General features: G+C 43.7%; 1 protein-coding gene across 1 annotated transcript in view; it reads right to left on the reverse strand.

The window, feature by feature from the left end:
* Window positions 1-260: 260 nt before the first annotated feature.
* Window positions 261-26,526, reverse strand: part of adgrb1a (adhesion G protein-coupled receptor B1a) — a 77,150-nt gene continuing 50,884 nt past the window's right edge. The window contains exons 18-33 of the mRNA XM_061261867.1: window positions 24,790-24,916; window positions 20,868-20,971; window positions 19,295-19,397; window positions 18,915-19,065; window positions 18,715-18,784; window positions 18,374-18,440; window positions 17,823-17,908; window positions 12,559-12,657; window positions 8,529-8,700; window positions 8,192-8,287; window positions 8,038-8,077; window positions 6,205-6,839; window positions 2,843-2,878; window positions 2,444-2,542; window positions 2,168-2,221; window positions 261-1,764 (exon numbers count right to left, since the gene is read on the reverse strand). Of these exons, the coding sequence (XP_061117851.1) occupies window positions 1,570-1,764; window positions 2,168-2,221; window positions 2,444-2,542; window positions 2,843-2,878; window positions 6,205-6,839; window positions 8,038-8,077; window positions 8,192-8,287; window positions 8,529-8,700; window positions 12,559-12,657; window positions 17,823-17,908; window positions 18,374-18,440; window positions 18,715-18,784; window positions 18,915-19,065; window positions 19,295-19,397; window positions 20,868-20,971; window positions 24,790-24,916 (2,134 nt within the window). The 3' untranslated portion in view covers window positions 261-1,569. The remainder of the gene's footprint in view (window positions 1,765-2,167; window positions 2,222-2,443; window positions 2,543-2,842; window positions 2,879-6,204; window positions 6,840-8,037; window positions 8,078-8,191; window positions 8,288-8,528; window positions 8,701-12,558; window positions 12,658-17,822; window positions 17,909-18,373; window positions 18,441-18,714; window positions 18,785-18,914; window positions 19,066-19,294; window positions 19,398-20,867; window positions 20,972-24,789; window positions 24,917-26,526) is intronic.

Genomic DNA, 26,526 nt, shown 5'->3' on the forward strand with positions numbered 1-26,526 from the left:
ATATTTATCATATATCATTATTTTTTATTATTTTTTTATACTATATATATATTCTGTTCAGATATGAGGAACTCATCCTTACAACCAACCATAACAAATGTATCAAGCCTGCTTGTACATCAAGCAACCATCATTCTGTATGTACCGTGCCCTGTTTGGTGCTGGCACTAAGGCTGGGAAGGCAGCAAGAAACGTGAGTTGGCGCTGCCATGCTGCCCTGCTACTCCCACCCCCACCCCCACCCCCAACCCACCCAAACCAAACACGTTTCTGAGGCGGAGGCTGTGTTATCATAGCCTGCAAAAACAGCGAGACGAGGTGTAAGTGTACGTGTGGCTGAAACACGGACGGAGAGCTGGGCAAGAGGCCGCTCTTCCCATCTCTTCTAATCCCTTCCTGTGATGTGCCATCACACTCGTAGCAGTGCCATGACTGACGCCCGTCCAATGAAAACACACTGCTCCTGCTCTGTCTGAGCACAGTCTAATGACCTGGGCTGAGCAGAGGCACACTGTCGCCCCCTGGAGTCCCAGTCATGGTGTTGGACCTTCACACCCACCCTGGTGTCTCCATATCTGCTTACGCTGTCTGCTACCTCTGGAGGGCTTTCTTTACACCAGAGAAATTTGATGATATGTATGCAAGGCTGTGGACTAGAGGTTATGGGTGTTCTTGCGTGTCTGTGAATGTGCGTGTGGTGGGATAATAATAATAATTATAATAATAATAATAGTAATAATAATAGAATGTGAGTTTATATGATTGCTTAAGGAATCAAAATTGCTTTGCGGTTGTCTGTGATGCCGGAGTTCCAATTCAGAACCGGGCAAGCCCACTCACAAACCTTCTCCTCCTTTGAAGAGTTTAAAGGCATGGTAGATTTCATTAGAGTCCGATGAGCTCTTTTTGTCTGATTTGCTGCTTGTAATAAAAATAACGCAAATAAAATAGAAAATGAGTAAATCTACTAGAAGATTAAAAATGAAGTCTCAGAGCTTTCCCGTCACTGTGGAGGGAGTCCAGCGGATGGTTGCTTCAGGTTTAGTTTTGCGTGGCTGAGAGAGTAGGCCTCTATCGGTCACCATTCTTTGGCCAGTCATTCCAAATGGGCAAACCGGAGTCTGTGAGATTGAAGCCCAGCAGGAATATGTCCCCGTCTAGAACTCGGAGGGAAAGTGCAGAAAGTCCATATGAAACATCGGACAAAACCCGAGCCTCCTCGTGCCAAAGTCTGGCAAAGTTAATTTTGATGTTTTTGATATTCCTTTCCACTGCATTAAAGTGTCTTCATTTGTTTCTTACCATTTCTGCTCATCTTGCTGTAGGAAAAGGACTTTCCAGCTTAAAAGTAAAAGGGGGACTGAAGGAACCCAAACTTCGTGTTCTGCTCATCCTGCACTGGCCATTGGCCCTGTTCCACACTTCATCCATTCTCTTTTTCTCTGCGGTCCTCTCTCGGTGTAAGACTTTCTCCCGGCAAGTTTGTTCTTTTCAAACCAAAGTGAAATGAAGAGAAGACTGAGACGGAAGCTCTCGTCGGTGGGGAGGGGACATGGGGCGCGTGTCCGCTCACACCTCCGTCTGCAGATCGATGATCTCCTGCCCGACCAAGGGGATGGTGGCCCCGGCCTTCTCCCACTCCACCGTCTTCAGCTCCAAGGGCGAGGCCTGCACAGGCTCCAGGTCCTTGCGCACCCACGAAGGGGGCGAGTGTGTCTTTCGAATGCCCTCCCACGGCCGTTTGCTGGGGGTCTGCTGTTTGTCCTGCAGGTGGAGGAGCGAGAGAGTGGGGGATAAGCAGGGTGCCCAGGACACTGATGCACATTCATGATGAAGAATACGTTAATTTCCCCTTTCATGCAGTGCGCACGTTTCTCCTATTGTTCCAGAGGTTCAGAGCCAATCAGGTGAGATTGCATTGCGTGAGATACGAAATCGAGGTGTCCAGAGAAAGACAGTGAGATGGGATGAAACAAAGACTGGTGGTTGAGAATGAGGAAGAGAAAGATAGTGACAGATAGAAAAGGAAATAAAGACAGACCAGCAAGAGAAGGAGAATAACATTCATTCAGGAGGGGAAGAGAGAAAGAAGTGGAAATAAAGAGACGGGGAGGTGAAAGTAAGACAATGAAAGGGGGAAAGAGATGGTAGAGGGATAAACACTCACACTGAGGTTTGTTTTGTCACTGCCCCCTGAGGACACACTCCATCTCTTCACAGACTGCAGAGAAATTAAAAGAACAACATAGTGATTAAGTCCATCCCTTAATTACACCATGCTTTCCTAATTGGCCACTGCATGTAATTTTGAGTCCAGATGTTTTTGTTGCAGAATGAAACAAAATCAAGCGACCCTTTGTGTTTTGCAAAATACAAAAACAATAAGGACAAATAAGCCTCCTGGTCATTTGTGTGTCCATCTGTCCATCTGTCGGTCTCTCACCTTTCCATCTACAGGTGGAGAATCTCTGTCAGAATGCTGCAGCTTCCTGTTCAAGTCCTGGAACATGTCTTGGTGACGCTTCCGCGTGTGCATGATCTTCTACACAGGATAAAAAAACAAAAGCATGCCAGTCAAGGACTTCACTAACTCTTATAAGCCCATTTATAATCACTACTTTGAATAATACTTGGTCTAGAAACAAGAAAAGCCACTGTTAATCAACTCATATTTATGTCACAACCGGTACTTACTGAGAGGATTTAATAAAACCACAGAGCACTTCAATGTAGCCTTGAACTAATTTAACTACTGCCATTCCATTTCATAATATAGAGGTAGACAGAGAGGTAACAGGGTATGGTAGAGAGGCACTACAAAAGGGAAGACTAAAGGCCTTACCTCAAAGTCTAATTCTGCGTAGCGTGATTTTCGTCTCTGCAAAGAGGAAAAAAGGGGAAAAATTTGAGGTTTGTTGGATAGTATCTCAGTGAATAGTTCAAACTCTAAGAAACCTATAAGTACAAAGATGGCCTGTGTAACCCCCTCCCACACACACAAACACATGCTCACATGTGCACATTATGCCAGGCCTATTAGACAAATTAATATTTAAAATATCTCCACCCTCAATCTTCTTTGCACCCCTTTTTCCACGGATGTCCATTTACCAATTTCCACTCCATTATATCGATACATGAATACAGAGATACAGAGAAATACAACTGAAGTACGACTTTTAACCTTGTAAATCAATATATAACGCCCTGGCAAACTGACTTTCATTGTTTTTGTTTTTTGTTTTGTTTATTTTTGCTTCTTGGCCTGTGCTCAGACTAAACAGCTTGAGACTGAATGACCTTTAGTTCCCCTGTCTTCGAGAGTCTGATGAAGGATTAACCTTTCGGCTGGTTGGCTGCTGTACCCAGACAATTTGGAAGGGGGGAGGGGCTATTCAGATAGAGTCCTGCACTGCATTGTGGGTACATTTTCAGCCCTGAAGACAAGAACGCATAACTCAACCCCCGCAGGGTCACCTGACCTATAATAGACAAGACCACTGGCTCGTCAATGTGGTTGTTGGCCCTTGTTAAAGGTATCAGTACAAACTGACCTTTATAAAGAGCTTGTTATCTTTTGCTGAGTAAGGCAAGGCAGCCTTGTTTCAGAGCCTCTTGCTGCAGTAGTAAATGTCAGAGGGTCTGGATCTGTTTCCTACGGCCAAACACACTGTACCTCTGATCAATACCACTGGTCTGACCTTAACGCAACTGACTCTGGGCAAAGGTAAATAACTCCTAATACAATTATAATAATAATAGGAATAATTCCTAAAACACAACTGTATTGATGTATTTCTGAAAACAATTTATAAATATTAAATGCGAAAGCGCAAATGTTGAGGTTGGGATATTCTCTGACAAGCTCTGTGTTTTGCTGTTCTGCTCTGAGTAATAATAAACCACTTGACTATTGACAATGTTAACAATGTATCAGCTAATCTTCATTAATTATCCTCCAGCTCTCCCAATACATGCCCATGTTCTCGTTTCTGTTTCCACTCCACACACTGAAGAAATCAGCACACAGCATGAATCTCTGCTCTCCGCCCACCTCCCTATCTGCAATTCATTCACCTCCCCTCCCACCCAGGACGATCATTATCCTATGAAATATGTACAGCTGTAATGAACATATTAAAACTGCTTAATTCAACATTTTTTCCCTTGTCTCTCTTTCTCCTCCTCCAGACTAACACTGCTGTATGGAAACTGCAGCCGTACCCCCAAGCCCCCTCCCCCCCAAACGATATTTCTCCGCAAAAATTTGATGGACGTAAGCGCTTTCCCTCTGGCAGACATGGTATCAATCCATCAGTGTTTTAATGAGGGGCACAGAAGGGTCCTTTTCCCCCCACTACAAAAACTGTGTTCTACCAAATGGTGGCTGTTAACTTGACTGCATGGATGGGGTGAGCTACATGACTTATAGTGTCACCGATCTGCTACCATTTACGCATCCAATGTTCCCACAATAACACACTGCTAAGCCAAACTAAGCCAGATGCCCTGCGACATGCACACAGCGATGAAGCTGCAGAACCCACAATGCACTGAGACAGATTGCACCCTCATAACTGAGAGTTGAAATCATCCCAGATGGATGCAAGAAAATATGCAGCCATATTTCAATGAGATTTGAAACAAAAAACAGAACAAAAAACAATTGTGTAATTGTGCACACACATTCCCAGGGTCTCTAATTAGAGATCAGAATTATCTGACCTTGGGAGAAATAAAAATGAGGGAGAAACATAGGGAGAGGGGTGTTGGAAGGGCACAAAGACATTGAGGGTGTTGTGCGAATTCATTGACATGAAACACAAATGAGCCTTGATGCCAAGAACAATGAATGGCTAAGCCATTCTCTCTCTCCCTCTCTCTCTCCCTCTGCATCAAATGGTGTCTGCTCATCACAATGCTATCATTGCCACCTCAATGGTACCCCCTCCCCACTCCAAACTGATGAAAGATCCTAACGAAGCCTATTGCCAGAGTGTTCTAACGAGCCACCACTTAGGGGAAAGCCTTGTTGGAACAGCGATAAATAATTCAGAGGACGTATCCTCTTAATTAAAGCCGTCCGGCTGGCGGCTCCTGCCAGGCCCCCCATCTCAGCTGACCCCCCCAACACACACATACATGCACACACATACACACACACACACGCACAGAGACCACTCCGCCATCATTTCCTACGCCCTGCAGAACAACTCAAACTCGTTTAGTGTATGTAATTGAGGGGGGTAATTAAATGAACTTTGCATAGTTGGGGGAAAAGCAAGAAAACCCACAATGCCATCTGCTCTAGCCAATCCCACAGTTAACTGCACAAATACGGGGACTGTGTGACTCCTTGGCTGGGCCATGATGCTCGTTTCCCTTGGCAATAGAATGTAAATAATAAAATACAGTCATGCTGTGCTGAGCTTTTAACAAAAATTTAGTTCGGCCTAAGCTCTTATGGGGACGTACTTCATTTATACCATCCAGTCCCGGAATACTCTTGGCACACTCTCCCAAACAGAGCATGGTGAAGTTTCATTCTGTTTCCATGCCGCCAAATCAAAGCAAGTAGAGTAGACAGTGATGTGATGAGGAGCTGGGGACATTTCAATTTGGGCTCACAGCGATTTCAGCACTTTCCAGTCAATATGTGCTTTTTTGGATGTCAACCATATTAAGTGTGAAGACTCCAAAGGAGACTGTGGGAAGCTCATATTCCCTGCCCGTATTTTTTAATTAAGCTAACTTGGATGTAATTTGTGCTTTTCAAAATTCTTGAGGGGCAACAGAGGGAAGAAACATGTTTTAGAGTACAGAAAGCCATTTTAAGTTGTTATTTCTTTGCACGAAAAACAGTGCCAGAGCAGGGACTAATAGCTTCTCGACCATATCAGATAAGAGCAGGCAGCACTGTTGTCCAGATATCTCCAAATAAGCAGACAAGACATTTGCAGATGCAATATGACTCAAAAGAACTTGGTTTTCTTCTTAGAGATTGTAAAATATATACGGTTTGACCTTCAATGTGGTTTACAGCCTCAAAAAATAAATACCAGATTGTTGATATGCACCTCATTCCAGTTTGGTGAAATACGAGTTATAATAACCAGCTTCTCATCTCAAGCAATCAATCATCTGCCCCACCCGCACCCCACCCCGCCTCCTTCCCACCCTCCATTTTCCAGAAACCACACTCACTTCCAAAGAGCTCATGGAGAGGGTGGAGACCGTCTCGCTCTTCGACATCATGCCGGAGTTCCCTGAGTCGCCGGGATCACACAAGCTGTTGGTCAGTTGCGACTCGCTGGAGACATTCTGCTGGTTCTGGACGGGCGATTCTCGCTCAGAGCAGGACACGCTGACCCGGTCGGCCGGCAGGGTCTTGAGGCCGAAGCCTGGGACGGGCTCGCTGGCCGGGTTGCTGAGGTGAATGAGTCGAGTCTGGGGCAGCTGCTCGATGCTGATATTGTACTTGGCCGGGTCGTCTTTGGGCTTGGAGCGCAGCGTGGATGTGTTGTTGGGCAGGAGCACGTAGCTGCTCCCGTCGGGGGCTCCGGCCTCGGCCTGGCCGCGGGTCAGGTCAGAGTCCAGCTGCTTGAAGAGCTCTCCGTCGCAGATGTAGATTGACTTCCCGCCGGGCAGCTCCCCCCCTGCACCGCCGCTGGGCTTCTCTCTCTTCAGCGTGAGGGTGTGGCTGGAGTAGTCGGCCACATTCTGCAGGTGCACCTTGGTCATGCTGGCAGGCAGGGTGTTGAAGTTGGAGCCCTTCTGGAGGGTGAGCTGCTGGGGAGCCATCTTCTCCTCGCCCTGCAGGGAGGATCGCTTCAGGGTGCCTGTGAGACCAGGGAGCATCGGATCACCAAAAATTTCCGTCCCTCACACTGAGCAGTTTTGCATTCAACATTTTGTTGTATTTACATTGTTAACAGAGATTAATAAAGTATTTTACAGGGGAAATTTGTTCTGAGAGCCATGTATGCGGGAGACACCAGCCAAGCAGATAAACCGAGGATCAGTACAAACCTAACCTGTCTATAGCCGACTCATTGCACCAGACAGGGAGAGCCATGACAGAACAGTAACTAGTGGATTTAATTTAATTTGTAATTTAGTTTTACCACTAAATTAGATTTGTTCTCTTATTCTAGCATTTAGTAAATTTGATTTCATTGATTTTGTTATCTCTACAGTGCCCTGTTCTAAGGGCTATATTGCTGTTATTGTATCTTGGAAGCAGGCACTCAAATATAAAAATGTCCAGTATTTTATAACTGTATGTGGGGGAAATAAAAAAGACTCGAGACTTCCATGAAACTACTGTAGCATAGTGTTAAATCAGAATGGCACAATTTGATTTTAATCGATTTTTGACAACATCAAATTGACACAGACTATGTTGGCTCCTGGTAGCTCTGGATGTCAAAAGGCCCATTTTCAAACAAGCAGCACCAAGCTCTGGATGAAATGATGATGGACAGACATTTTCTCTCCTTCACATGGAATCATTTCATAAATCTCACATTTTTCTTTCCAGGACGACAGATGCTGCCTACATTCGGGCACGAGATGTTGTCTGTTTTCAAGCGTGAGACAATAATCAAATTCTGCTCCTGAAGGATATCAAAGGACGCCTGCATCCTCTCTCGAGGCTGTGCGAGCTGTTTAATTAAATACAGGCCACGGATTTGAGTCGACGGCTGAGACAGATGCGTTCTGCATATAATGGTGCCCGGCACCACAACCAATCATATTTTGGTTCCTATTGAAGTGAACTGCATCATGCCCTCGTGATGTGTGACATCTTTTTCTTCCTGTCTCAATAATGCCATTCATTCCCAAAGGCTGCAGTTCCTGGTGCTTTGAGCTGTGGCACAGTTAAATGAACATACTCATATGCCATCTATTTGTGCTGCGAACACAAAATGAAAGCTTAGAGTCTGTGCTACTGGCGAGGGGGAGAAGAGAGGATGGGACTCACAGTGAGATAGCAAGGACAGACACACATAGATGCACACAGACTGAGGCACTCACCTGATCTGCAAGCCATATCAACGTCTTTCTCGAAGTCAGTCTACATGAAGGATATATTATGAGAAACAGATATAAGAAGGATAATACTGAAATCATTCAAATGACATTTAAAAATAATGTATATTCTCTGTTTTGGTTCCTACATGACACGTACCATGAGCTGGGCATGCCCATTTTGGAAAGAGCTGCCCGAATCTCCATTCCCGTCTTCCTGTCTGTCAACCACCCGGCACTTCACCGCCTCCTGAACCTGAGAACAGCCCGGACAAAAACATAGTTTATATATCATATATAAATGTTGATAAACACAAGAGGCATGAGTTCACGACATAAGCCACCAGTGTGAACCCTCCCACTGTAGAGGTCATTGTAGAGGTGTGCTGCTGGCCTTTCTTTGCGACTTCATTTATGTTTAACTTCAGTGGATACGTAGGTGTTCAGAACCCAGAAATCGGAAATGCACTTGAGCAAATGAGTTTTAGATGCGGTACCTCTCGTCGAAGGATGCAGTGCACCATAACAATGACGAAGCCCTCCAACGAGTCGAAAACAGCAAACAGGATCTGGAAGAGGGCAGAGCGGCGGTCGGTGATGGCCAGCACGGCAGACATCCAGGTGAGTGCCAGGAGAGGCAGAACCACACAGGAGCTCCACAGCGATGCCCTGCAGGACACAAGGGGAAGTCAGGTGAATTGAAGCCATTGCAGGTCCTCTTGCAGGACAGCAAAAAGGGCAAGACTACACAGCTCCGCAAACAGAAGCTCTAATCTCGTCTTTTCACCCGACTATCCAAAATATCAGATTGAGCTGTCTCTAAAGCCATGACTAATCAATTAATAAATAAACTTGGGATTTACTTGTTTTATTTAACTCTAACCAACCAAAACTATTCATATTTTGATCATGTTTATGCACAAATCTGCTGAAATTTTAACCATTTTGGTGACAATCATACTGATGTATATGTACAATTTTATTCATCATTAAAATAAGGATAATGCCATGTAGTTGCCCTGTTTGTTTAAATTATTCCATATATCTATATGTAAATATAGATACATAGATCATTATTTGAATACAGTATATACACATACATACATACGCACATATATGCTTAATCCACATATATTGATTTGCACGTATAGGCAGTATGCACATAGTACATCAATAAAACAGAACAGAAAGAAATGGGTACAAGAGCCACAGGAGAGAGAAGGGAGGAGGCAGGAGATGAGCAGAGATGAACCAGGGAAAGCGAAACAGGAAGCAGGAGGCAAACAGAAAAGGGCAAGGAGCAGGAACAGAGCAATGATGACAGAGGACTGTTCTCCCCAACTGGATGTTTCAACAGAAAATGCCTGGAAAGTCCTTCTCTCCTTCCTCTATCCCTCCATATCCATCTCCGGCTTGTTCTCAATCCTCTCTCTTTTTTGTCAGTCATCTCTTGCTTTTTTCCTAACCCTTTAGTGTCTCTCTACCCCTTTCTCTCCCTCCCTTTCTCCTCCTACCCCCGGGCCCTCACACACCCGTGTTTGCATCTGCACACACACATACACACACACATACGCTCTTACGAAAAAGGACACTTAGTCACAGAAGTGCCTAGAGAATAAATCAAAGGGCCAATAAATCTACATTTATCCCATTGTCTGGCTCACTTAATCGGACCCCAGCCATTTCATCACCGAATTTGGATGAATAGTAGACGGCATTAATTATACATTTTCCTAAATTACAGAACATGGCTTGATACATCAAGCAAAGGAAAACACTCCGACAGTTTTGTTGAAAGCGCCTAATGCCTGTTACAAGTGTTTTTTTTTCCTTCAGCAGGTACCTGCTGTCGTCATGCTTCATTGCCTGCTGAAACATGCATACACACAAACACACACACACAAATTTCCCCTTCAATATCTGTGAATCTGCATGTCCCATACAAGCAAATGTAACACTGAAAGAATTCATAATTTGCCTGACAGGACATCCCAGGTTAAAATACTAATAACAATACAGGAAACAATAGCATGCCATGTTATTATGAAAGTTCAGCACTAAGGTTATGCTGTATATTATGTAGTTGGACACTGATTCATTTCAGTGGTTATTTGTTTGTTTTTTCCTTGGGCATTTAGATCAGTGGAAACGCACTGCATTTGCAGTTGTAATAAATAGCCATTAACAGCCAAGTATCTCATGCCATTCATGAAAGGACAGGGTTTATGACGGAAAGGAAAGAGGCATCATTTTAACAAGCGTTTAATAGCCTCTGCCCATACACCGCTGCTATCCGATTCCTATGACTGAGATAAGGGAACCATCAAGGTTAAACTAACAAGTGGCATGAATGGAAGAAAGAGCATGTATATCTTGTTCTTTTATAGCCAGTAGCACTGCGAATAATGAAGTCCAAACTTCAGACACCATGAGAAGATGGTTAAAATATCAGCCTAACTAGAAACATGAAGCAATACAGGACTGTACCTTTAATGGGACTGAGCTTATATTCATTATTCATTCATTCATAATAAGTGTTAAATAATACATTATTTCCAGTTGAAAAACATTAATATCACTGACCTAATATGAAAATTGCTCTTTATTTGAATGGTAAAATACAAATTAAATTGGGAAAAGGTGGCAAATACAGATCAACATGTAAAGAGTAGGAGAGGTTAGCTTCCACAGTCTTGCCTGAATTCATTAAATTAGTATCAACTCCTGTATCTCAACTAAAATGCTAATATGCAATTAGGATATCCCCAGGACCTAAGAGGAGAAAGTCATAAGACTATTGCAAAATCCTTTTAGTCACAAGATGGCTATAGGCTAGAAAACCCCTACTTGACAGATACAGACAAACTCCTCCCTTAAATTTCAGGCTTTTTCAATGCCAGCCTTGGAGGGAAAGGGGGGTCAGGGAAGATGCCGGAAAATTAAAATCACCCCTCCACATGTTTTGGTGCGGTGACCTGGGGGAAGGAGAGAGTGGGGGTATGCATTGGTGCCAGCTCACACACTGAGACAGCGGAGTCGGCCACAGCAGCCCCCCCCCCGCCCCCCAGGCGCCCAGGGGCCTGCCAGGATCAGGCGCGCACCGCAGAAATAGGTCACCGCATTAGCCTGCAACCACTACGCATAGGTAGCATGAGGGGAGGTATTCAGGCTCTATCCTAAGCAAACTACCATGCCTAAAGCCTAAAGGCAGATCCCGCTCTCATACAACTGAGGTGTCGCTTAGTCTGGTCACAGAATCTAAATAAGAAAAGCTAAATGCTAAGCATGAGATAAGATATGAAAAACAATGAATTGTGCAGAAACGATGCATCTCAATACAAAACAAAGAACCTGCTGGAAGCTTTACGCGCTGCTGCGGGGCTTGACTATGGTATGTGGGGAAAGAAGAGCCCCTGTAAATGGATTACACTGATTCTTATCATCGTAGGCCTGAACTGAAGAGGGTACTTAATCAGCTGTGAACCAAGGTGAGCAAGAAGGGGAAAAATCAGCCAGCACAACATACAGTAGCTGCTTTTCACATTAGAGCCTTGTAGCTGCCCCTGCATTGCAGATATGGATGTAGCGTTTGGAGCAGTTCTCGGTAGGAGAATGTGGTTTTTTCCTTGCATAATGACAGTGGCCTGTAATGTACCGCAACATTGTGAGAACATTAGATGTGATTGCTTCAATGGCCGATGGATTTCACCTGGCAATCCTTATCTGGGGAACACATATGCTCCCCCCTCCCTACTACTAAATCCCTACTATCCCTCCCTGCCACAGAATAAAGACATTTCATGAACATATATCTTTGCATATCTGAGCTCTGAGACACTCCCACCCAGAGTCCAACTCCTGATTAATAAATGTTCTCCCTCTCAAATAATTAACCAAAGGAAAGTTGATTCCGATTGTCTGATCTACAAGAAGCATCGCCTGCAGAATCATCCTGCATGCAAATAAATACTTAACAAATCAATAAATAATTAATGAATAAATAAATGTATATACATATTTATTATTATAATTATTATTATTATTTAAAATCAGTCTTCATTTAAAAAAATGGCCCTATATGACAACCCTGCAGTGCAGCAGTGCTAATCGTCAGGGTAATTATCACATTTGAGCATGTCCTGGTCATCCAGTACTTTAGGGGGCAGCAAAGGGTACAACTGGCCCATACCATTGGCTTATGTATACAAAAGCCAGTACGGGGCTTGCCAATGTATCAGTCTAGACCAAGCATGCTCTCAGCTGAGGTTTCCTGCCTATACCTGTATGCACACTGGTTTATAAAGAGCATCTGCCATATAGGGATACAATGAAAGCGTTTTTTAAGTGAAGTTGTCCACTGAAATGTACTCATGCACAAGCGGTTGGGCTTTGCAAGAGGGAGAGGGGTGGTGGGAAGGTGCGTGGGAGAAATGAAAGGGGAGTTAAAAATAGTGAGAAGAGGGGGGGGGACACAAAAAATAAAAGAACTGAGAACCAGAAGAGTTGTAAATAATTAGCGGGACTAACATGGCGTTACTGGTAGCTGTGGTGGACAGGTCAGCCGACGAGATTACTCCGCATTTGGCACATTTGAGCGTCATATTGTACAGTGGCACTGTCATCTGACTGCAAAGTCAAATCAACACACTGAAACACACACAGAGCCAGCCAGAAAAACAGCAGCTGCAGAATCCCCTTTCCACAGGCAGACTTTCTCTCAGGGCCAGCAGCAGCAGGAAGGGGCGGGGGTGGGGGAGTGTGCTTGGTGAGTGAGGCAGGGCTGGGGCTAAGGGGCTAGAAGTAACACTTCAGCAAAGGTGCTTCAGAACTATTCATTCTGCTCCCAACAGCTGAAACTGGATCAGCTCAGCCAAGCTTCAAACTAATTCAACCCAGTTGTGAATAATGCTAGAGATGATGAACCATGCCTTGTAGGCACAAAGATTTGCAGCAGATAATTTTGTTTGATTTATTTAATAATTACTCTGTGTTCACAAGCACTGAGCTAAATTCATCAGTATTTCATAATATTTTCAATATTACATTTTTAAAAGGATTTTGAAGGATTTTAAAACTTACTGTTCAGTGAGTAATCATGAGCAATTCATATGTAATCTTTATGCTTTCTTTATTATTACAATGTCAAGATTTTAAATTGTTTGGAAAACTGTATTGCTCCTTCTTATACTTTTATTATGAGTGTAGTCATATTGGCCTGTGATATATTTTCTACAGAGAAAGATTATGAAACATTATGAAACCTGAATTGAACCCCCCTTCAGAAAAGAGGAAAATAGATGGAGCAGAGAAAGGGAGAGATGAAAATGTGTGCATGTGTGCGTGCATCAGTTTGTCTGCCTGTGCATGCCTTTGTGCGTGTGCTTGCATGTGTGTGTGCATGCCTCTGTGTGCATACGTGTGCATGTGTGTTGGAAAATTCGAGCAGATGCATTACAAAATGCCCAGGAAGACAGCTATTGACATTGGAGCTTCTATAAAGGTGTTTCAGATTACATCCAGTCCCAGGGGTGCCCTTGTCTTCCCCAGAACATTTTCCTAAAAAAAATGTATAAATCCTGTCAGTCTGTCTATTTCAGTCCCTCCCGCTCTCCTCAACTTCAGCTCAGTGTCTGAATAATCACTTCACTGGACTCAGCACTGTCAAGAAGAGTTCTATTTTAAGTCGCAGCAATTTTCTCTTCTCAATTAGACATCCAAGAGTTTCATTACAGTGTTAGATACATTTACTGTCTGCTTTCTCGCCGAGATCAGCTGGCGTGCTGCGCAAAGATAAAGACGAACGTCCTTGGAAGGTTTAAACATTAGCAGTGTTTCCCAGAAGAAGAAAACAATAGTTCCGGTTGCAGATATGCAGTATGTTAAGCCTTGCATAAATCAGCAGTTCTATAGAAAACTACAAAACAATGACACAAGGGAGAATTTACAAACCAAAAATTAAGCTGGGGAAACTGCTGATGTCCCCCATTTTGTGTCTTATCACCAATACTGCATGGAGTTACATGTATATGTCCTGGGAATAGGTTGACAATGGACCTAACATTTCTATTAGAAACAACCGTAGGACCTCCACTGCTTTAAATTGGGTGTCACAACATGGCCACCTGCAAACCGCAGTTAAAGCCATCAACTTAGCACAGTTGCCAAACCGAGGGAATCGATTCTGCAGCTTGTGAAGGCACGAATTCAAAAACACATAATATAAGAAATTCAATTTCAGCAAAAGGGCAATACAACTAATAAACTTGGACCTGAGGCAGTGATATTAAAAAGCAATCAGTGGTTTTGAAATACAACGCCATTTCCCCCGTCTCTTTATGGCGACCCCCAAATGAAATGGTTTAGGACTTCAAAGGCATAGGGTAATACATTAATGCAAAGCTGAAAAATCAAGAGAAGCAAAAAATTAAATAAAAATGCATAACCGGCTTCTCTTGTCTGCTTAAATCCAGGCCTCAAACAAAGCAATAGCCAGTATCAGCCACAAGTACGTCTTCCAGTGAGGAGCTCCAATTCTCTAATCTCCGTATTATGATGTAAGACCCGATATGCTCCGTTTCCTCCATATTTTCACCACTGCCGGTGTGTCTAATTCCAACAAAACGTTTGTTCCTTCAGGCAAGGAATGAAGTTAAAATCTTTAAACTGGAAGGTGAAACATAAAAAAGGTACTGTCAAAGGAAACCCTAACATAATAATTAGCATGATTGCATCTTATTTTCATTTTCCCAGCCAATTACAGTGCACTGTGGGGAAAAAAATCCCAAACCTCTGAAGAGAAAAAATCTCAATGGTACGAGGCTCGTTCCATACAGATGTTACTCTACGCCTAATTAGACGAAGCACACATTAATGCGATGATTTAAGCACCTTATAAGCTGGAACTCAAAGAGGGGAAAATAGCACTGAAATTCCTGCGGTCGTATGATATGGCACAAATCGACCCCCTTACCCCCGATTTTCCACCAGCCCCAAAACCCCCTGTTACCCACTCATATCCCCCCATGCCCCCAAGGCTGCCACAGCAACACTTACCGAGCTACTGTGCACATTACATAGGCTCCTAGTCTTTTTCCATCTCCGCAGGCTAACTGCCAGCAAGGCAGATTTGACAAAATCTATCTAAACTAAAAGGCTGGTTGTACTGTATGTAATCAAGTGCAGGTCTATTGCATACATGAATAATACTAAACATACTTTGGCTATCATGATTTAGCATGATGCCTTAACCAGAAAGCAGTCTATACAGGTATGATAATGTGTACATAAACACACAAATTTACACACACACGCATACACAAGCAAATACACACTCAGCAAACTTGAGTTCAATTACAAAACAACTGCAATATCTTAGGCCTGCGTCCAGGTAAGAGTTGAGGAGGGGAAACAACACTGCTGAGGTTTTAAATGCGTAAGCTGCAGATTAGTCTTTATTTTATTACTGATATTTCCTTATTGTAGTTTAAATCTATGCTATTGCTGGAGACAAAGTAAATAAATAAAAACAACAGGCGCACATATATACGTTCTATCTTAACTACCCTGTCCAAATTTATACGGTCATTAATAGTGTTGATGTTTTTATCATTTATTTCCAGAGGCAGCTATTTATCTTCTGAACTGTGGAGGGAGGTGAGAAGGGTCACAGGCTTGTAATTTGGTGCGTGGATTGAACCAGTTGAGGCAGGGGGGAAAGAAACTACTGATCCTTGGGCTGAACCAATCAATGTGATGGTTGGGGGGTGGGGGAGCAGGGCCAGAGGCTGGCTTCCTGTGCTGGGAGAACTGAACGAGAGCGTCCTTGTGGAGGTGAAAAGGGGATGCTGCAGAATTCCAACACAATGTCTCAGACAACAAACAGAATCAATCGAAGAGGTGCTCGTCGAGAGCCAAACACATTATTAAGAGAAAGAAAAACAGCAGGATGCAGTAACAACGCTGATATGGTCATGCTAGCCATCTGGCAAATGGAGCCCGGGACCCAGCCAGGAAGGGAAGGCCCTGCAGCTAGATATGTCAATATTGTTTTTACAATCAATATTTGGTTTCATTTTTACTGCAGTACTCATGAAACTAACTTGTTCTCATATCAAAAATATTTTCAAATCTCAGAAACGCTTCCAAATGATTGTTCAGTCTGTAGACTGGGCCAACATTGATTATCTGATGCTGCTGGAAAATGGCCTTTTCCCCTCCTGGATTTCCTGATTCCCCTCCCCACTTCACTAAGAGTAAAATAAATGGATATTCATATTTCAAAGTGGTATACAAAAGTTGGGCACCCCTGGTCAAATTTCATGTTTTGTTGAATCTCTAAGTGAAAAGAAGTCACAACAACCGACAAAACAAATTCCATATACAAAAGTATCCTTCAAGTTGAGTTTTCCCTTCTATTAATACATTAAGAAAATGTCTAAACACTTCCAACTTAGACTTTCCACTGCGTGAAGCATCATTACAAAATACAAGTTATGTGGAACTGTCAAGGACAGGATCTGGGAGACCCAGACCAATCTCTGGCAGAACAGCTCGTAGACTGGTTAGGTATTCAAAGCAAAACCCACACATCGCTGCAAAGGACCTCCCAAAAGGTTTAGCGACACCAGTAGTGGCACACCAGTCCACTGTGCAGTGTTGCTCACACAAGAATGATGGAAAAATAGAAACCTATCTGTATATAAAATGCAACTGTGCATTACAATTTACAGAAATATGTCATGTTTAAGTTTGTTTCCTCTAGAGGTAGGAGCTCTTTTCACTGAGAAGGAAAATCATAGAAACATGCTATTTGACCAGGGGTTCCCAAACTGCATACCACTGTACATCTATAGCATATAGTTATCTACAAATAAATTAAAGCTGTAGCAATGTACAGAAGCAACACATATGGCAGCGGTACAAAACAACTGAAATGCAATGAAGTGAAGTTTGTACATGGACGTGCTATTGTGACTGTTATGATCAATAACCAGTTCTCTGCTCTACTCTGTACCACTTCTCATGTAAACTCTAGCACCATGGTTTTCTGTTTAGTAAATTTTGATAATTGCTTCAAATTCTAGACTTTGTATGATTTGCTACATCATCATGGCAAAGAAAAAGGCATGTAATACATAGAGCTTGTGATTACCATGCACCATAGATATCATATAGGAAGTATGCTATATGAAGTATGTGATGGCAACCTCTTTCAAATTGAAAAAGCAGAAGTGTAGAAAGAAAAATATTTGTCCATGATAATTCTGCAATCAATTCACAGCCATGTCTGAGAGATGTTAAACAGACATGGTGTCTCTGTGTCTTTGCTCTCTGTGAATCATTTAAATTAAATCTGGATAGATGATGACTTAGCTGAAGACTCATGCACTAAGAAATCAGATCTATTTACCTCTGAATCACTCTTTTACCCATAATGCCTTCTGTGAGGCGAGCTATTGCATGATTCTCTCAGCTGTCCTTGACCAGGTGTCATTATCCCACATCCTGTTCTTTAACCAACCTCACCCATTGCACAGCTTTTTTGAATTGCCTTAGCCTTTTTTGCATGTTCCTGCCCTTATCTCTTTTTAGCTTTAAATCCAGCTTTCAATCTCATATCACCTAGTCCCTTGTTCCCAACAAGTTCCTACAATGACTTTCCTTCCCATTTCTGAGCAATGTTTTTTAAAGTTCTGCACATTCAGTCAGAGAGACAACAAAGCGATGACCCCCTGCCCCCCCAAGACAGGCTGGTTATGAGTCATCAGATGAAATGATGGACTGGCTCATACCCTGCCCGCTCCTTCAGTTTCATATCGGTGATGCCGTCTTTGGACACCAGTTTGTTAAAAACCAGTATCCCAATAACCATGTTAACCTGGTGAAGAGAGAAACAGAGATGGTGTATGGGAGGCATGCAAGGGTAGCAAGATCAGTTACTGTATACCCACTATTGCATCACATAAAAAACACTGATATTCAATTAATTCATTGATTTTCAGCATCAATTATCAGATAAACATGCCAACAAAATCTTGCAGCTGTAAACTTGTTTAGCATCTCTCAAAATCAATACATTATAATCTTGATTTACTAAGTTTAGATGAATGCCAAAAAAAAGCTATTTTCATCCATGACACTTGCTAGGGCAAGTTAATTTGTGAAATTTTTATACGACTAGCGCCTTCACACTTTTAAATTCCTCACAGACAAAAGGATCCATTGCTTTAGGAGTATTTTGTGGCAATTCATGCTGGTTCAACATTTGTGTGTCAGCAAGGTCAGCGAGATTAAGAGTTGACATGCCCATGACAGATCACTAGGCTGAAAGGAGAGAAAGTACCAGAACAACGGCAGCTGCCGGCCCCACAAAAGCGTAGAGGAGACCACCTTCCAGAGAGAGCCAACAGCTAAGACAGAGATAGTGTGAAGTAGAGAAAGTGAAAGATAGGGAGAAAAAAGAAGGAGAGAGAGCGAAGGAGAGGGGAAAAAGGGAGAAAGGGAGAGATAAGTTAATTCACCACAGTCCAGTGAGCCCACACAAATGTATGCCCGCAGGCTATTGCATTGAAGTTTCTCTCCTTCAGTGGTTTTCTGACTGCTCGTCTCATGCTATGTGAACCGGACACATTGCCCAGACCTGGGTTACAGCAGAGAGAGAGGCAGAGTGGACTGAACACTCACTAGTTGACAGTGCCATATCCTTTCGCCTTGGTGAAGCCCACAGACACAGCCACAATTAGGGCAGGGAGACCTTGGAAGGATAAAAGAGAGAAGATAGGGGTCAGTGGTCAACCCAAAGTCAACCCGGACAACCTGGTGGGGGTGGAAGGTTAGGCAAGCGATGCGGTCCGGAGAGGCTGAGTGTGGTCGGACATGCTCACCCCAGCCCAGGCACAGAAAGCGTTTGCGAATGATGCGGTTCCTCAGGCGCCCTGTCACCGCCATGTAGGACTGCCATGCCTCTGTCAAAACCCAGCAGAAGGAGGACAGGAAGAAGAAGTGAAGGAAAGCAGCCACCAGGGTGCAGACGACCTGAGATGGTGATAGAGAGATAGAGGGGGAGATGGGAGATGGGAAGTTAGGTTAGCAGGTCAGTGCAACATCACACATTAGAAGGTCCAGTTTACTTGGTCACGATGGAGATGGAAAGGCAGGATAGCACTTTATCAAAACGGCAAACAAATTTATATCGTCGCAGTTTGAAAAATGTCATTCAAAGACTTTGAGGGAGGAGGAGGGGAATGAGGCCATTGGTAATCACCTTGTTACGCGTCTGTGTCTGTCCGATCAGGATGAGGGCGTTGGATGAGATGATGGAGAGGCAGAAGTTGATCAGGATGACGGAGCGCTCGGAGCGAATGTACCTGGTTGAGGACAGGGATAAAATCGTGTCAGCAGTTGGGCGGCATCCAAGGCATCCTCTCACATAAATAACCCCTCTTTGCTTCAGTCCCCTGAAAGCCAGTCTTCCCACGAGGGAATGCCCTGAAATTTAAACCTTTAATTATCCTGTCTGTACATCACCCTCCCCGTGACAGTCAGCACCATAAAACAAGGGCCCTTGTCTGTATATAAATGCTGCATAATCCAGGCAGCCATGTTTATGACATGTGAAAGGTGGCGGCGTTTATGGTCGCATTGTTCCACGCTCGGCTGGACTGTGGGGCCTATGAATCATCAACCTGACGTCAGCTCGGAGACATCTCACCTGCATGGGTGCCTGACAACCCATGGGAACATGTGGGCAGCGACAGAGAATTTGGGGTTGGAAGAGGCGCGGTGTGGGTGAGAAACTTAAAAAAGCCAGATACACCCATCTGCTGCCTTGATCAAAGTCAAAATAATGTGCCACTCTACAGTAGTTTCCTCAGCCGCAAAGCAGTGGTTTTAAAGTAGATATTATTATAACAGATTTCTATAATATTCCAATTTCAGCTCATTTGAAAACAGGACTACAAAGCATAGATTTGAACAAAACAACGAAAACAACAACATCCCTCTCTTTGTTGGTTTGCTGACGTATTTTCATTTTGTGTGCATTTTCTTCTTCGTTGGTGCCTGGGCCAATGCGGTAGCCTCCCAGTTGTCCCCATTGGAGCACAGAGACCGGGGAGCCCTGTGCGGCTCGCTGCTCAGTGGGCCGTGAGAAAGCGGAGTCTGTTCCAGATCCGCATGCCAGCTGGGCACACAGGGAGGGAGGAGGCAGGCTGCTGGCTGCCACTGACCTGGGCACACGGGCAGGTTTAGGCTCCATTATCTCACCCATTAGGGTGGGCAAACAAACACTGCTGTGAGCACCCTTTGATGAGTTGGCCTCCAGCCTTCCTCTCTCTCCCTCCGTCTTCTATGCCCATCTCTCGCTTTCCCTCTCTTTCTCTTCTCTCACTCGATCTGAACCCCCGGTTCATTCCAGTCCAGCCAAACACTGTCTGAACTCCAAGAGACGGACTGGCGACGGTACCCCGACTGCTGATGAGGGTGAATTTGCTCAATCGTGTTTGTTTGGCAGATGCCTGCTTGTCCAGGGCAACTACATGTCAGGTGACATGATACACTTTTTACAACTGGGAATTTCTTTGAAGCAATTCATGTAACACCATCATTCATCTTCCTATTCAGCAAGGTCTACTCTGTTTCAAGAACAATCAAAGCCATTGCAAGTAATAGCCTTATTTAATGCATTTTTGGAATCATTTGGAAAATGATATTCAAATGGTTATCCTCCTGCTGAAGATCTATTATTTATAGAGGCTTTGTCAGAGTTCATTGTCTTTCACATGCTGAGGTGGAAGATTTGAGGAGAAGCAGTGGTTTGGGTAAAGTGGGGGTCTCACCTCCAGACAGATACATAGATGATGATGAGCAGAAGTAGAGTGAGTGAGGAGACCCCACAGCCCACGATCAGGGTGACTGAGGGGAGCAGTGTTTTGTCCATATTCTAGAGAAGAGATACAGAGAAATAGGTTAGAAAAGCATCTCTGAAAACACACACACGCATGCTCACAAACATACACACACAAGCACACAAACACACATTCAGTCAGGTCTCACGCTTGTGTCAGGCCTTCTCCTTGCAGCCTGCTGACTGGTGCAATTAGGCCACAGCAGAGGAACAAGGTGACTTCAAGGTGATTCCACAAAAAAGGAAAAAGAAAACGTGGTCGAGGCAGAGGAATGGGTAATTGCTTTGATTAATCTAATTAAACCAGCAAGACGGGGGGAAAAATATCCCCGCTGCAGAGATCATTCCACGATGATGCTCATTTCTCTCCACTAAACTGATACACCTTCCATATGTTGCCATGGTTCCTTTTTTCTTGGTTGCCATGGTGATGTGTTAGCATGGTAGCAGCATCAGCTGCGACAGTAGCAGCAGCATCCATCGGCTGCGGTTGGCACACAGTAAGCGTGTTGCGATGAAAAATGTTTATGGGTAGGCCTGTGTATATGTGTGTATGTGTGTCTGTGTGCATTTGCATGTGTGTGTATGTGTGTCTGTGTGCATTTGCAGGTGTGCGTTTGCATGTGTTTGTGCTTGTGTGTGTGTGTGTGTGTGTGTGTGTGGCTGTGGCCTTGCTTGCCATGGCATGCTCTGGTGTAGGGCAGCCAAACACCATCAGCACCATGATGTCTTGGCCAGCAGGAATTGATGGGCAGTCATTTAGCACCTGTGTGCCCCACATCGCCTGATCAAAAGGCACACTTCCTCTGAGAGGGCTGACTGTCCACAAGGAGTGGGAACCAGACAACGATTATGCAGAATCACTGATTATACATACACGTATAAATTCGATTTTAGTCTTAAGAGCTGAGGTGAAGGGAAAAGCAAAAGCAGAGCGAGCAATCCCATTTTCCCGCTACGCCTGTCTCACAGCTAACGGCCCCATGGCCCACCCTCTGCAGAAAAGATAATTGGTTGAGTTTATCAGTAGCCTCGTCTCCAGGTTGGCCGTCTATCCCAAGCTAAGGCAATTACATGCCTTTGATTAATCGGCACTGCAGTGTATCTCTTAAAAAAAACAAGGTGCAGACAAACTTTGTCTGGCTCCTACCCAATCAGAGTGGAGCAGAGAGGATCCAGACTCTAAGGCATGCCGCGTCCGCCATAATGACTTGCTGAAGCTACATGTTGGCAGAGGAAGTGTTACTGCTACAGTATATCGCAAAATGCTGAGGCGGTCAGAACTGGATCGATAGCCCGAGTACAGTGATCTACTCTTTGAAATGACATGAGGAAGTCAGAAGCCGTAAATCACAAAGGTACGGGGATGGGGTGCCAGCTATGTGTACCTAAAAAAAGCAAACAGGCTTCAACGAGGGACCTTTATGCCTCCCTTTCCTTTCTTAGCTTCCTCAAGAGGAGTCACGTGACCCAGCAGCAGCCATCCACCGACCTGCCCGAGGTCCTGCAGGCCCATGACAATGGCCGCACAGCTAGCGGCTGTTTATAATGCTAGCTCGCCAGCGTGGCAGATTTACATCAAAACCTGTCTGTCAGGCTGGGCGGAGACGGATGTGGCTATGAAGAGGCAGCTCTATAGAGTAGCCTCCCTTTGTTCCGTATGCAACCTCGCCTGGGGAACCGGCCAAAACTAATGACGTTCTATTACACGGCGAAGGTCCATGTCAGTAAAAAAAAACATGTGAGGAATCGTTCCGCACCAGCCTGTGTGTGTCTCCAAATATCTGAGCCGGGTCCGAGACGTTTTATTTCGTCGTTTTTTTTTGTCTGTTAAAAGCCTGCAGCTGAGTTGTACTGAACTAGTCTACGTGGCACACCAGAAAGAGGAGAAAAAAGAAGAGGGGGAAAGGTAGAGAAAAAGCGCTGCTCTGCAGCCAGACGTCTGTCTTTCAGCCTGCCTCTTTGTTATTCAGAGTCTGTTCAAGCTTAGCTGCAGAGAGCGGGGCCGTCGGACAGAAAATCTGGAAGTAAATTGGGAAGGCAAGCATTTCCAAAGGAATGATTAGCAGTGTAGCCGTGGGGGTCTCGCGAAAAGAAACAGGGGGCGGGTGTTGCTATCAGTCTTTTTTTTCTTCCCGTTCCTCTCTGAGAAATGGTGAAACGAACAAAGCAACTTGCCAAAATGGATGCCAACATCTTGCTCAAAAACAGACTGCATTGCTGGGCAAAACAGCAAGCCATCTGCCCAGGTGGAGCGGGGCAAACAGTGTGGATGTAACCGAATGGGGGGTGGGGGGTGGGGGGGGGCGGGCGCCAGTGTTGCAGGCAGACAGAGTGACAGCAGATCCGACTCTCAGAAACACAGTGCATTCACACAGGTCTCAGATGTGCTGTGCACTGCAAATGTAGCAGAAGCTCACACATGACAGGCAGAGAACAGCCAGTGACACTTTAAGCATTTTCAGACTTTCATTTTGCAAAGCGGAAGACTCTAACTACATCTTGCAGCAGTCCTTCCCCATGTCAAAATCCATCCATCCTCAGAAGTAAAATAATCATTGATACTAGAACGGGGTGTGGGATTTAGAATCTGCATCACACGCAGAGCTTTGAGTATGGGATTTGTGAGTTAATTCATTTTTAGGGTTTGTCTGCGGTTTGCAGGTGCAGTCATGTATTCATTAATATGTATTATGTACTTACACCCCCCCTTCCCACACACACACACACACACACACACTAGTTACCATTCTGATTCTTCTGTTTGATACCGCAAAATCCAATGATAGCCCAATATGGAAAACTGATAAAATGTTCTCCTTTTACTCCTCTTAAAAAAAGGAAAGAAGAAAAAGCGTATCTGGGGCAGGAAGCACAAAGAAGCCGTTATGGCATCTTCTATAGCTTTAAGAGCCCCAGTGCGGATGTTGTTACCAGGGTAACTACTGAACAAAAAGCTTTAGAGGCAGGTTCTAGTCTAATAATAACTAATCTGACTGAATGAAAATTCGACACAAAGAGACTCTTTCCTAAGGAACAGGGATGTCATGGATATTGGTCATCATAATCCTCGTGCTAAATTAGATGTGACTACAGCATAGTCAGTGTTTTTAATGAAAAATGTCATATTTGCACAGTATCACTAGATCAAAATACATTTTTTGCTTCATTGCAGTCACACTGCCTGGTGTTTTTTTATTTGCATATTTTGTTATTTATTGTATCCAACGTGATAGCATACCATTGAAACAAGAAATTTGAAGATAAAAATTATATAAATAACACGTCAATAAAGCAATACAATAAAAAGCAGCCTCCCTTAAATATCAAACGATTTGTCCGGTTACATTTTTTAAAATTCAAAATCAATATCATTGCATGCAACATTTATTTATTTATAACCTCGAATTCAAATATCGTTCTGAAAGCCCACAATCGTTTCCGTCGATTCAGTCCATAATATATGCAAATCAAACACATTTCACTGTCAACATCAGGATAATGATACCTATTCTTTTTCTAATTTCAACCCCACACAACTCCTCGAACGTACGCGGCGTATCAACGAGAGGATTTAAGTCGATATTTTCATTCGAAATTAAAAATGCCTAAATGTTCTGTACGCATTTTCAACCCCCCAAAATTCCCAGGCACAGAAATCAAGGCTTGACAGAATGGCACAAGCATGCCGAAAGAGAGAGGGAGGGAGGGAGCGCCACAAGGATCTGTTGAAACGGAATGACAATGACGCCTATTTCATCTTTTTTCTCTCCCTCTCACGCTCTTATCGCACAAAACGAACATTTCGAACCCTTTTCCTTTTAGAAAGCAGAAAATACAGGTATTTCGCTTACCATGTCTGGATTTATCCGTGCTAAAATGGCGAAGCTCGATAGTCTGTCACACACACATTTGGTTCTGAATGAATCAACGGGCACCGCTCTGCAGCCCCTAGCCGACCAGGATCCGAGCAGCGATGAGCTGCGAGAAGGAGAGAGAGAACAGCGGAGTGTTAAAAACAGGGAAAAACGACTCAAATCCCCTTTACGTTTAAAAAGCCATTTCTCTTGATCCCTCACGGTCTCCACTGCATGCCAGGCAGAGCACGCAAAACACACTGAAATTTGTGATGGAGAGGAGGATCTGTGGCTTCGTACACTACAGGTTTCTGCATGGCAAGGTTATTGCAATACAAGAGAAATCAAACATGCGGCATAATATGAATGGTAAAATAAATGACAGCAACGACATAATAATAATAATAATAATAATAATAATAATAATAATAATAATAATAATAATAATAATAGCTGTAATAATAATATGTTTAATATGTTTTTCTAAATTCTAACCATCATTCTGTATATTTATGTTCTATATATTTCTATAGATGTGTTTGTTGACCAGCTTCAAAAACGACTTTTCACTTTATCAACATCCATGAGCCTCTCCCCAAAACCTATGCAATTCATCACTATACCTGACCAAAGTGGCAAGCATCAGCTTGTTGCATTTATTTGTTGAAAGCATTATGGACGAGTAAAGCACAAATCTTCCCATGAGCACCGACTACCCCCGCCCCTCCCCCCAATGCAGAAGAAACCCAACTTATCATGAAGGCCCCATGTTGGCAGGGCCTCAGGTGTTCTGCATGTGTCCTTCCTAGGTCAAATAGTACACAGCACACTGCCCATACCCTGTACACAACAAACCTCAAGTCCATACTAAGTGGTGCTCCAATAGGCTGAGATGAGGTGAGATTTAATAAATGTGATTATTTTGACATAATTGGTCAATTACATTTGGATGACCAATATCAATGACCAATTTCACGGATTAAATAATAATAACAATAACAATAATAATACTGACATGTTTCTCAATAGTAATGCTAATATGGAAAATAACAAGACAACGCGGCGATACGAATGTTTTTTCCCCATTTATTGTTCTGTGGATACATATGCTCAGACAATGCATATATCAGCCTCACTGCTCTAACACAAACAGATTGTGAATTTAAAGTGAATCACCGCAGAAGGCAGAGATACCATATTGTCAAGCTATATTACCCAAATCCTATTTGAAGTGCAAAATGTTGACTATTGAGCTTCATTTTGCATGAGTTGGATTCATGTTTCACAAACTAAAATGTCTCTCCGGGCTGGCACTGGAATTTGCGAAGCGTGATAGTGGTCGACAGGAAGTGTGGCAGAGAAGGGTCCGTCAAAATACGCCTAAATCCAGGCACTGACGAAGGGGGTGGGGGACAGGAACTCTATCTTCCTAACTCACTTGGTCTATCTTCTTCAAGTAATGGCATATGGAAGAACTGGGGGCCAGTACTGGTGAAAACAGGAGGTGGGGCGTGAGCACGATTCTTCAAGCAACATAATTACATTTTCTTTTTCCACTTTTAACAAGAATGACTCATTGTCCTCTGCCCCATGCAGTAATGTCATCTCATTATGCTTCTAATGATGTGAAATTCACAGAAGCCAGGGACCGCTGATTCCGTATATCTGCTCGAGAACTACAGTGTGGGAGTTTAGAAGTGGCGACAGCGAAAGTCGTAAAAAGTTCTGTACCCA

This window comes from Conger conger, chromosome 1 (assembly GCF_963514075.1).
Source record: "Conger conger chromosome 1, fConCon1.1, whole genome shotgun sequence".
Lineage (NCBI taxonomy): Eukaryota > Metazoa > Chordata > Actinopteri > Anguilliformes > Congridae > Conger > Conger conger.